This window comes from Olea europaea, chromosome 12 (assembly GCF_002742605.1).
Source record: "Olea europaea var. sylvestris chromosome 12, O_europaea_v1, whole genome shotgun sequence".
Lineage (NCBI taxonomy): Eukaryota > Viridiplantae > Streptophyta > Magnoliopsida > Lamiales > Oleaceae > Olea > Olea europaea.
Genome location: NC_036248.1, coordinates 2,928,721 through 2,941,773, shown reverse-complemented (window position 1 = coordinate 2,941,773; position 13,053 = coordinate 2,928,721). Strand labels below are relative to the sequence as shown.

Here is a 13,053-nt window from a genome sequence, read left to right as displayed (position 1 = left end):
AACTCATAGATGAGACTACCAACAAATACAATACACAAACATGTATGCACCGGTTCATGAATATTATATGTATTATGAATTTCACAACTAATTATCTTATTATCTGGTGCACCAATTTGAGATTTTCCACTCTAATATCTGAATATTAGAATTTATTCTAATGGGTCAAAACCAGAATCTACATTATATGGTGCAGGATTGAATAATATCATATTGTTCATCCACAAACCAGCTTGAAATATATTTTAATGAATTCAACATATAAATGAATGATTCCAAGTTATAGAATCACTATCGATTATGTTATAATATACAGATTCATTATACATGAATTTCTCTAACTAAAATTTTGTAATAAAACACATTTACCAGAATCATGATAAGTCAAAATTCCGTCTTATGATTTTATTCATGTAGTATCTTGATTTCGATTGCAAATAAAATATAATATGTTTAAGAAAATTCATCTTATGATTGTTGGGGAATACACCGATTAAGTGCATATTATATTCACAAAAAATATATCGTTTATGTTCACGAAATCGAAACAAGGTTTCGATTTATCGAAATGGAATTTGAGAAACTAACGAATGATTATCGAATCTGACCATTTCCATTCTTAAATTAAAACATGTGATTCTTCACATCGAACATTGCATAAACCATATAAATAAAATTAATCATTTTCTAAAATCAAGTATAAATGAAATCAGAAAAAATTAGATGTAAGTGATGCGATTGGCCGTGGCGAGTATAACTCTTTCCTTAAGATGAATTTGCCCCGCATCGGTGCTAACGATTTTTCGACAATCATCTCCCAAGATACAACGACCACGTCAAGTCATAGGAGCACTCCAAATGACTTCGACCAGCGAACTTGAGCGAAATTCTCTCTCTACCAAGAAAATGCATGAAAATGCTATGGAATTAGAAATGAGAGAATTGCAAGCGGAGAATGAATGCTCAATGTAATTGGTGTACCCAAAATCATATCCATAGGGTTCTATTTATAGATGTAGAAAGGGTGCAAATGAAGTAGTGTGGACTAAAACATGCATCATTTCGAAAAGTTGCAACACTTGGCCAAAACCTGCATCCTTTCAAAAATTTGCAACACTTCATTTCTTCCAAATTTGGTCCTCAATTTCTCATTCATCCGGAATTGATTTCGAGATTTCAAATATACCACGAAGATCTACTCGACAAGTAGAATAAGTTGATCTATTTACTTTTGTAATTTGACAATCGGATCAAGTCCGAATACTTGGTCGAACTTGACACATAGTCACACATTTTCATTTTTCACTTTTACACACATTTTCATTTTTCAATTTTTGGTTAATTATTTGAACCAATTCCTACAATATTTTATAAAGACCAAAATATGTACTAATGGCGATCGGTGAAGAAGCTACTAAGAATAAAATAAATTTTTGATTGAATATTCTTTCTGTAATTTATTTCAAAAAAAATCTAAAACTAATAACTAAAAATTAATTTAATGAATTCGATCGAATTGATAATAATTTTGTTGATAAATAAGTAAAAATAAGACAAATAGTATCAAGGTAAAAAATAAGCAGGTGGTAACAAAACAAAGATTGGAAGAATAGAAGCTTTGTTCAATTTGACATTTAAAAGATTTTTATAAACTATTTTAAGTGAGAATAATTTTTTTTGGAACTTAGCTTTTGTTTTGGTGGGGTTAAAATCAAATTTTTAGTAAATTTTGATGAAATATGTAGTTAAAAAATTTTAAATTATATAAAATATGTGGTTAAAATTTGTTGTTTACTTTAACTTAGACTAAAACTTGAATTTTAATTTCTACCAAACAAGGACTTAATGATTTTTTATTTTTTACTTTTACAGAGTTAGAATAAGTGAAAGTCTGTCATAAACTTTCGAGTGTATTCAATATAGAATGAAAGAATTTTAAAATTTGTAAAAGTTTAGAACTATTTCAACAAAGACTTTTTAAATCTTCATAAAAGCCTTTTGGTGCATTCAATCCAATGTTCCAAAAAATGTAGGGCGTGGTTAGACATGTAGGCCAAACTTCAAGCTAGGCGAAGCCTAGGCATAAAAAAGTTTTTTATTTTAATATTATTTTAAATTTTTTAATCAATTTAAAAATCATTTAATAATTAAAAATAATACATGCCAAACATTTAAATCTATAAAAGTATTGGAAAAATGGAAAAGAAAAAAAGAAGCGTGCCTAGGCATAAAAAAAAAAAAAAAAAAAAAACACACACACACACACACAGAGGCCCGAAGCGTGGCGTTTTGTCCACCATTTGTGCTTAGACGCGCTTTTAGAACATTGATTCATTTACAACAATACAAGAAGATAGAAACTTTTAGTTAAATAGAAATTATTTGTAACTCATTCTGAAAATGACGTTTATTTTCAAATCATATGATTCTCTGACCCTAACGTTCGGAGACGACTCACGCTATAGATAAGTGAGACGGTTGATAATCACATTGGGGGGCTCTGGAATCAAGTGTGGGGAGTTCGATTCTTGGTTGGAGCAGCCAAGTGATGTAATAACCAGAGGAAGGGTTGGAGCAGCTTGGTGATGTAATAACCATGGAGGAGGGTCCCTTTGGTGAAGGAGTAAAAGTCATGTAGGAACCTGGGAACCAATAAGGGCACAACCTGCGATTTACCTCCACTAGTCACTGAGGGGCCGGGGGCTAGAGGTCCGGGATTTAGTCCGGCTAAGCTGGGACACGGGTTAAAAAAAAAAAAAAAAAAAAAAAGTGAGACGGTTGATAGTTGTCTAAGGCTCCCATTTTCACAAGGTCCCTAAATTATATTGATACTAACAATGAAATTCCGATATGAACTTTATTGTATCAACGAACATCGAGAATAAAAATCTAAAATGCAACACTTATGTCATGAATTAAATTAAATAAAATATCGATTAAAGCCCTACTTACATTACAACAAAATATTATATTTTATTATTCTTTTGTACTCTAATAATTACGTAGCACGTGCAATTCATAAATAACTATAATACCAAACAATTAATTTATAATATTTTTTTATTGACAACCAAACAAGTCAACTACTTTTTGAAAACAATTACCTTTGAAAAATAAAAACCCATATGAACTGCCTCCACACAAAAGTAGAAGGTAAGGGTTTAAATGCTAATAACTAAAAAATGACAACTCACTTAAATCGACTTTATAAGTTGGGGGACCTCTACTGCAACTTCCGTAACAAATTTCCAGTGATTTTGGCCTATAATATCTTCCAAACGTGGGCCTACCGTCGAACGGATAAAGCAAAGCAAAGCAAAGGGCAAACAATCACAATTATTCAAATGGGACCCACTTACACTGGTCCTTATCCGTCATTTTTTTTCCAGAGCGGCCGAATTCCGAACCTAGAATATCAGTACGTGGCACTTATCCGTTTTGGTTAGGAGTCTGCCTTAGTAGCTGAGTCCCACTTGAACAACTTCGCTTCGTGTACGTTTCTCCTATCTTCATCTCTAAAACACACAGAAAGAGCTAGATGGTTTAGATGATAATGGAATTAAGGTCTGGTTTTCATCTTTTATATTGTAAATTCTATTAAAATTATATCTGTATCGGTTAAAAGGTTGTTATTTGTTGCTTTAATTGTCTGTTTTATATTTCTTTTTTCTCCGAATGATGATTTTTTAGACAGAATATATAAACGAAAGTGGGATGTAGCGGTTATTTGTTTAATTTTATCTTGATTTTCATTAATTTATGGCGTTCTGTGTAAAATATGTAAAAGGTTTTTGGATATACACGATGCAATTTTTTAATTTTAATTTTATTATTATTATTATTATTATTATTATTATTATTTGTGGTTTGATCACCTGGAGAACAAGTGGTTCACTTGATGGAAAATTTTCAGTGGCTTTAAGTTCAACTCAAGGAGGTTTTACCTTTTGGGGAACAGATTTATGCAAATTCGAAGGGTGAAATTTAGAATTTTTGCAACTTAACTAAAGAAATGTTCTATAAGAATTTCATTTTTGAAGAAAGATGACCAGGAACATGAACTGAATAATTGTACTTTTTCTACTTGTATTCTAGATTTCACATTAGGATAATGTTATTGTTGAGCCATAGACATTCACTTCTGATTTTTGTTTATTTGCAGTTATAGTGTTGATTATATGAATACTGCTTTATTTTAGTTGTATTAAAAGTAGTATCAAATTGTAAATATCTGTCTTGTTATCCACTATCAATGTGTTGGGGGGTCTGGCGAAGGCCCCTTGTCTTGCTATAATTTGAAACACTGGTTGGATAATTGATGCCGATGGGTCAGGAGAATTTTTAGCATCAGATAATATTAAATTAAAAAAAGAAGTTAAAATCATGTTCGTTATTTGATTCAATCCTGTCTACTATCGGTCACCAAACACACAAGGAATTGATTGTGCCATTAATGATATTTGATCTGATCTACAATTTGTCTAATTATGTTTCACATCACAGATTATGCGAGTGTTGCAATTCATGGCGCATATGCATAAATGTATCCTTGTATTCAAATCCTGAATGACTAATATTACTATGTGACGTTTAATATGAATATGCACACATGCAAAGTACATTTACATCTTGGTTGAAAATGGGGCATACGTAATTGCTATTAATACGTGTTATATCATGCTTTATTTCGCATTAATTCTGAATGCTTGCATTTTGACTCTTGTATCAAAATGCTAACACTTATAACACTGCAGGATCAGAAAGAACAGGTCTATAAGAATAAGCATGCCCCTTTCCAATTCAGGATGTAAAAAGTGCTCTTCTTTTTTGCTTGCTTATGAAAAACCCTGGAATCAGGAGGATGAGTTAGAGCTGAAAATTAATCGAGAACTACAAAACCCAACAACCATTCTTGCCTAAAAATCCAGAATCATCAATTAATTCCAAGAAATGACCAAAAAACTGAAACTTGGAGACCCAGCAGATGGAAACTGAAACAGCTTAGTAGTATGTGATTAAATTTTCATGAATTAACGGAATAACACAAAACAAACACAGTTCTGAATTATATTTTTTCTATAAAAGCAACAGATAAAGATCGAAGAAAAAGAAAGAGGGGGCTGATTTGAAATGAACAGTAAATGATAGATGCAATAAGAATTCAGAAAGGTATAGAAGAAATAGGGAATTGAGGTTGCAAAAGAGCAGCTGGTAAAACTTTATTATTGTTGGGGACCTTAGGAATGGAGTAAGGGACACCTGCTCTTCCTCTTTCCCCACAAGGGGGATTGATTGAGCTTGCCGGGGGGGGAGGGGTGTGTGTGTAGTGCCTTCCACTTAGATAAGGACACCTCTCTTAAAAAGGAATTCTTGAAAAGTACCGAAGAAGGATATTTCCTAAAATTGGCTCTTAAGGCAAGTAATTCTACACTTAAGGTGGAATACTTGTCGATGTTGCTAAGCATAAATAACTCCTTTTAACACTTAATATGAATATACGCACACATACAGTACACTTACACGCTTATTGATAATGTTGCATATGTAATAGCCATTAGTTTGTGTTATATAATGCTTCATTTGTCATTAATTTTGAATGCGGTGTTTTGACTCTTATATCAAATCCCAGGCATTACTAAGTTAAGTAATATTATGATGCTAAACTGCTATCTTGATAGCCTTAAAGGAAATTTTTAGTTCAAATGCATAAAGGGCTATTTTATATTTTAGTGTCAAATCAACTAATCTAAAAGTTAAGTTTTCAAAGAATATACACATTTATTTATATAAATCTTGTTTTCATCATGTCTCCTCATGTGCAAGCCGGATTAATTTTTCTTCAAAGCCTGAAATATGCACACTTCCATAAATAGGGGGCAGTGATTTGAACTAATGACCTTTACTTCTTAAATCATATTGAAACACCTTGTCTAATAGACAAGGCACAGACTTATTTATTTAAATTATATCTTCAACATTTAGAACATCATAGCTAAAGCCTGTGATATTGGTTCTTTTAGTTTTGCAGGATGCTGTTGAGTGTTTGTCTCTGACATTGGGTCACTCCGCTTGTTCTCTACAGCTTCTCTGACGTAAGTAGATCACATCATATTACTTAATGGGGGGAGCTTGTTCCAGGAAGCGAGACCAACTGGATAATGGGGATAACCTAAATGGAAGAGTTTCGAGAAGATTTTGTAAAAGTGGAAGCTCTAAATGGTTGGGGACTTCATTTACTAGAGCATCTATGGATGTTATTCAAGGAAATCGAAGATGTCCATCTCTCATGGAATTGTGTATTTATAAGATTCGTGAAGTATGTGCAACTCTCTCATTCTGTACATGTCTGTCTAAATATAGGTTTTCTGAATGAAAAGGGCATCTTTTTTCTATATCTTGACTCAGCTTTCTTGGTTATTTTGTTGAAGGACATAAACAAATACAGTACCTTGTCTATGTTGCCAAGGGATCTAAGTCAGCAAATTTTCGATGACCTGGTTTATTCCCAGTGTCTAACTGATTCTATACTAGAAAATTTTCGAGATTGTGCTCTTCAGGTATCTCTCGTACGTGGATAGCCTGCATAGTTTAAGTATTTAAATTGTTTCAGGCTCATAATGACCTTTAGTGTTTGCAGGATCTTAATTTTGGAGAATACCCAGGATGTAATGACAATTGGATGGATGTCATCTCTTCGCAGGGTTCATCTTTGCTCTCTGTAGATCTTTCTGGTTCTGATGTTACTGATTCTGGATTGTTTCATCTCAAACATTGCAAGAACCTTCAAGCGTTGAATTTAAATTATTGTGACCTGATTTCGGACCATGGCCTGGAACAGATCAGTGGTAGAATCTTCTTCTCCACCTCCTATGATGTGCTATTTAATCTCATAAATGCACCTTTTCAGCAGTGCGATAAATGTGTTCTCTCGAAAACTAAAGCTAAATAATTCGTTTTCCATTCCGTTTGTCTCTGTATATAAGCGTCCCTCGGTTGGGCATGCGTGTTTGTGATTCGTGCAATTGACACCAGGTATGCATGCTCCTGTGTGCTATTGAGTGAAAAAAGAGAGTTTTCAAATCAGCCAAGGAAAATAAGCTCTGCCTTGTATTCTGCGGAAAATATGCTGTTCCTAGGGAGAAGGGAGAACTTCGAATTGAGAATACAGTCATGTGAGTGGAGAAAAAACCATAGCTAGAGTATCCACCTTCACTCAGATTGGGAGGGAATGATTTTTAAGTGTACCTGTGAAGAAAAATGCTTCTATGGAGTTCGCCTTGTATTTTTTCTCATTTTGACATTTATATAGAGATATTTACTGCTGTGCCGGTTATATTCTGGGTTAACTATCCTCAGATAATTTGTTTTCCCTGTGATAAGTTTGTATTTAATTTGTATTACTCTACTATTCATTTGTAAACGTTTTTGTTTGAATGGCTTTGATTCATGTTAGGCTGTTTGCTTTAGTAATAGCAGTATGTGCTACATTCTAAATTATCAATTGTTTTTTAACTTTTAATTCTGCTGCAAACCTTCAAGTTTTATATAATATCATTAGTTGGAGCTCATTATCTTTGACAAGTTTTATTTTCTATTCAAACCCTAATACCCAGTGCCTAATGCATGTGGTTCGATTCAACTTTCAGGTTTATCAAACCTCACAACGTTATGTTTCAGAAGAAACAACGTAATCACTGCTCAAGGAATGAGTTCCTTATCTGGCCTAGTGAACTTGGTAAAGTTGGACTTGGAGAGATGTCCAAAGATCCATGGAGGGCTTGTTCACCTTAATGGTAGGTTCTTTCCATTTAAGCTCTTGTGGAGCAGTAAATTTTGCCTTTTATGTTGATCTTAAGTTCATTGATAACTTGGAAAAGAGGCTTCTTTAATATGGTGGTGGTAGATGTCATTTACAGAACCTCTTCGTTGTATTATCTGATGGTTTATTTATGGACAGCTTTGAGTGAACAAAGATTGGCTGAAGGGATTGCTACTAGAATTCTCGTTCTTTCCCACATGGGGTTGGACAGGACATTTTATTCCTTATCAAACTCATTTGTTGGCAGCTCATTCACATACGTTGATGTGTGGGTAGATATCAAGATGATTCATTTTTTAGAAAGAGTCACTAGGATGGAGATGTGAGAGTTGGTACTAAATATGACAATCTTACACGATCTGAATGGCTCTTCACAAATTAGGGAAAATGGATATAGTATGGAAAAAATATACTGTGAAATATGTAATTTTGATCTAAAGAAAGAAGACATTCTTATCCATCGAACAAGAAATGCAAAGTAATATCTGAATGAAATTCATAATGCAACACTTGTGTTTACAAGCTGTTTACTTATGTCATGTATTTGAATGGTATGTTTCGATGCTTATTAGAATTTTACCTCTGAGAAAAGGTGTAACCCGTTTTCCACAGTTATACGTAAAAAAATCGTAAGATGAAGACATGGATTACTTCTTAATATGATTGCTCTTGAGATAACATTTAAATAAACCCACCCTCTGGTTTCTGCTTGCACACAATAAATGAACTAAGCTCGATGAAACAAAGAAACTTGTAAACACGAGAGAAGGGAAAAATGGGAAGACTGTGAATTAAAGAAAAACATCCAGCAGATTTTGTCAAAATTACTCGCGTTTCTTTTAGCTCAATAACATGGTATGTAATTTTTGGTCATACAATCATGATTGTCGTCAGAGTGTAAAAATCACTGTGTTTTAATATCTTATTTCGTATTTGGCAGGCCTAGTGAAGCTTGAGTCTCTTAACATCAATTGTTGCAGTTGCATCGCTGATGCCGATATGAAGCATCTTTCGGGTAACTTCTATCTTCCTTTCCTACTTAGTGTTCCCCTTCAGCGTTCAGGTAAGTAGTAGAAATATATACTAAAAATGGGATATCCTGCCTTCATTCTACATTTGGTTCTAGATATTATAGTAATTTGAATGTCCGATTGAACATGTTATTCTTGATTTTCTAGAAAATTCACCGGCTTTCATTTTGTAGAGACTTCATTTCTGATTATTTGATGTGATTCTTCTGCACTTGATTCTTCCTTTTTCCAAAAGAGTCATTCCTTCCTATCCCAATTAAAGTTAATGGAGCATTATCGGTAGCATTTTTTATGTCTAGTATGCTTATTACAACATTTCCTAGTTGGTGAGCATTCTTCTTCTGTATTAAGCTTGAAGAAGTTCTTACATTACGCCTGGTCACAATTGATATCGGTTTCTGATCCAAGTGCATGCAAAGATGGCCTGTCCTCCCATTTAGGGGCCCTGAGACCACTGGGGGTTAGGGACTTGGGTTACAATGAGCTATTGAATTTGGTAATGTGGTTGTCATGAATATAGTATCACTACGTGTGCTTTTATATGTTGACAATTCATTTCTCTTCGACAGGACTTTCAAACTTGAAATCATTACAAATTGCATTCAGCAAGGTTACTGATTATGGCATCACCTATCTGAAAGGTAATTCATTTCAGTGTTATATATTATTTCAGTTTAGGTGCTCTAGGTTTTCAGTAAATACACTTGAAACCAGTTTAACTGTGTCAGATTCAGGCATTTTAAAGCTACATTTATCTCTTTTTTAGATTATTATTAAGGAAATCTTAGCTTAACGGGAGGACATGTTATTTTGAGGGTGTTTGGGATTCATTTTCATGTAAAAATGCACTTTAGAATAGTAAATTGATGGGAAATGTATGGTTGAAAAATGAGGAAAAGTTTTTGATCTACGTGTAATATTATTTTAATAAAGAATGTGTGGTTGAAAAGAAGAGAGGGAAAAATACGTTTTGAAAAAAATGAGTACCAAACGGGGCCTTTATTTTACTTTCTACTCGGAAGTCTGGTTACTAACCCTCCCCCCCCCCCCAACCCATCGCCACCACCAAGTAAAGGAGAACAAAGTAGAAAAGAGTGTTCTACAAATTCATGCTTTTGATATCTCGAGACACGGAACAGACTAACCTTTTTGATTCTTGGTTGTTTGCATTGTAGCTTTGCACAAACTTGCTCTTTTGAACATGGAGGGTTGCCCTGTTACTGCTGCTTGCTTGGAGTCTCTTTCAGGTTTATCTCATGATTGTTGCACCTCTATGAAATACGTTGTCCTATTATGGTGAATCGTCTAGAGGATAAAGAATTGATTTATCTTACCCGACTTCAATGAATGCTAAAATTATCTACAGATTTAGGAAGTTGCATATCATTAATAAGAATCGTGTGAATTTCTTCTAAGTCAGTTTTTCTTTTTTATTTATGTAATTTTTGGTCATGCAGATCTTGGTGCTTTATTGTATTTGAATCTGAGCAGATGTAATAATTTGACTGACGATCGGATTGACAAGTTTTCAAGTGAGTCTTATCCAAATATCTGCATTCTTTCGGATTGAATTTTAAGCCCCATTTGATAAGAATAAAGTTCATTCATAATTTTTAGCAATAGAGAGTTGACACAAAGTGGAAGTTAACCTTTTGCGTGTTGTTTTTAATTCAGAGCTGCGAAGTCTGAAAGTGTTGAATCTAGGGTTTGATGACGTCTCTGATGCCATTTTGACACACCTGAAGGGTGAGAGTCCTTCCTATTTGTTTTGAAATGATGTGGTAAAATCAATCTCCTTCTCCTTGAACCTGACAGGAAGAAAGGAAAAACGTGGTAGAAAAAGCGAAAAAATCAAAGAATTCTTTTCCTTTCTCTAAATTCCATGAGCTTTGTTGAGGGAGCTCAAGTATTTGAACTGTCGTTTTTCTTTATTAAAATTAATTCTTCCAGCACAATATAGGTAGATGAATTTTTTCAATACTTGGGCTGCTTTCTGTGAACGCTCTGCTGCTCCGGAGCAATTGCATTCTATTTGGTAAAATTTCATTGATGAAATGGTAATCAGTTACCCTGCATTTGTAATGAAGAAATCTAAAGAGTGAAAAATATGAATTGAGATATCTAGGAAAATGTCAATAACTAACATGCCACCACGCTTCGTCCTGAACATCTTCAAAGTCAGATTCCCATCATTGTAGGAGGGGCAGGGCATTGCAAGGTGGTGCTGGTGAGGCGGTGCAGAGGCTGTTGACAGGCCTTATTTCATTTTGTACATTTTAATGTACCTTCATTAAACTAAGGGCACTGTAGTCTTTTAACTAGTTGAGAGGGCTTAACCACTTAGAGAAAAGGTGATTTCTGTACAGGAACAAATCCACCTATTTCCTAAATAGTTCAAATAGTCATAAAGCTCTTGCTAGCATAATAAGGTTTACTCTTTAGATTTCCAATATGGCTTTCTCAGAAAATTTATATGAAGCGCTCCTTCATTAATTTGGCACCACTTTCTGCTTTAAATTTAACCTGAAGGTTGTCTTCATAGAATATGTTAGGGCACTTGGTTTATCTGAGTGTTCTCCTTTATATTGCAAGTGATTCTAACATGTATAAACATTTTTATTTCTTCAGATTTAACAAATTTGGAGAGCTTAAACCTGGATTCTTGCAGGATCAGTGATGAAGGCATGGTTAATCTTGCAGGTGAATTCTGTAACATAGTTTATATGTTGCTGTGTATTTTTGTAAAGAAAAAAGGGACCTGCTGCTTCATGTTTGTTGACTCTTTCTTCTCTTCTGGTGTCTGAGATTCAGGCCTTCATCGTCTCAAATGCTTGGAATTGTCTGATACCCAAGTCGGAAGCAGTGGATTGTGCCATCTCTCTGGTTAGACATAAGCCTTATGCTGACAGCATAAAAGGATATTACTAATAAATGGTAGCTTTTTTGTCATGCATCTGTTATTTGTGCACTCAGATAGCAATTTTGATTTCATATTCATCATCATTCACGACACGTAGAGGTTAATGCAATTTCTTTGGAGAAGTATTTCTGATACTTATTCTTTACATTCCTTCTGTTGCAAAAATATTTTGCTTCCATTGTTTACATATATGCTTACAGTTAAGGAACGAGAGGTGCGTCTCCCAAATGGAATAAGATGCAGAATGTTTATCTCATGGAAATGAATTTTAGAAGTTATAACTGTTTTACATTAAAAAAAAAATGTAGGACTTGCCAAGTGACAATTCTCAGACACGCTCCTTTTATTCGGATTCAATTGATCTGACACTGTCCCTTTTTTTCCCTAGGTCTAGCTAATTTGGAGAGTTTGAATCTTTCCTTCACTGCTGTCACTGATGGTGGTTTGAAAAAGTTGTCTGGGTTATCATCTCTAAAATCCCTCAACTTGGATGCACGTCAAATTACGGACGTTGGCCTTGCAGCTCTTACAAGTTAGCATTGTTCAGATTGTTGCACAGTGTATATGATTGGTGGAAAATCTGTATTTTGTTTAATTGGTTGTTTAGATTGAATACTTGGTATCAGTGTCCTACTGAGATTCTCGCATATTGTTTGCTAGTTTACTAAGTATCGAACATTACTTCTTACAAATTCTCTCGTCTTCCAAATTCTCTTGTTTTTTCATTCATGTGTCAGTCTTTTTCTCTGACCCGAAGACGATCTTTCAGTACTTTAAGTTCCATCCATTTAGCTAAATATTGTCTCTCTCTCTCTCTCTCTCTCTCTCTCGCAAACCTGATAATATTTATGAAGACAACCATGCCCTTAGCTGCACATTTGAATTCTTATCTCCTTTTTATTGTTAGTTGTACTTATAATACGATCCGTGGTTAAGATCAGCTACATGCAGTGGAAACGTGCCCAAAGTTATTGTTGTCCATTATTTCTTCATAACTTGCTGATTCTCTTAATGCGCAGGTTTGACTGGATTAAGTCATTTGGATCTTTTTGGAGCTCGCATTACTGATTCTGGAACAAATTATCTGCGATGTATGCTGAGAAACCAACTCTGTTACTTGTTTTAAGTTGGTTATTTCTATAAGTGCATTGTTGAGTCCACCAGTTACGGTATTTTCTGTTCCAATTTGCGGATTACTTGAAGTTATATTTCTGGCTCTTTGCGTTGAGAAGTGAAAAAGGAGTTACGGGATTATTGGGGCTATAACATTGTTCAGGAAAGCT

The 13,053-nt window shown here is 34.2% G+C and overlaps 1 protein-coding gene across 7 annotated transcripts; it reads left to right on the top strand.

The window, feature by feature from the left end:
* Positions 1-3,369: 3,369 nt before the first annotated feature.
* On the top strand, positions 3,370-13,047 carry LOC111405202 (F-box/LRR-repeat protein 14-like). Of its 7 annotated transcripts, none has more exons than XM_023033983.1 (14): positions 3,370-3,492; positions 6,021-6,316; positions 6,429-6,557; positions 6,638-6,845; positions 7,647-7,793; positions 8,760-8,834; positions 9,420-9,491; positions 10,026-10,097; positions 10,308-10,382; positions 10,525-10,596; positions 11,479-11,550; positions 11,656-11,733; positions 12,159-12,302; positions 12,790-13,047. In XM_023033983.1, the coding sequence occupies exons 2-14, from the start codon at positions 6,119-6,121 to the stop codon at positions 12,894-12,896; spliced, it is 1,449 nt and encodes a 482-aa protein (XP_022889751.1). In that variant the 5' UTR covers positions 3,370-3,492; positions 6,021-6,118; the 3' UTR covers positions 12,897-13,047. The 7 variants fall into 7 exon arrangements, with proteins under 7 accessions (XP_022889751.1, XP_022889753.1, XP_022889749.1 ...); XM_023033985.1 differs by having other exon boundaries at positions 3,419-3,564; positions 11,662-11,733; XM_023033981.1 differs by having other exon boundaries at positions 3,419-3,564.
* The last annotated feature ends 6 nt before the right edge of the window (positions 13,048-13,053 follow it).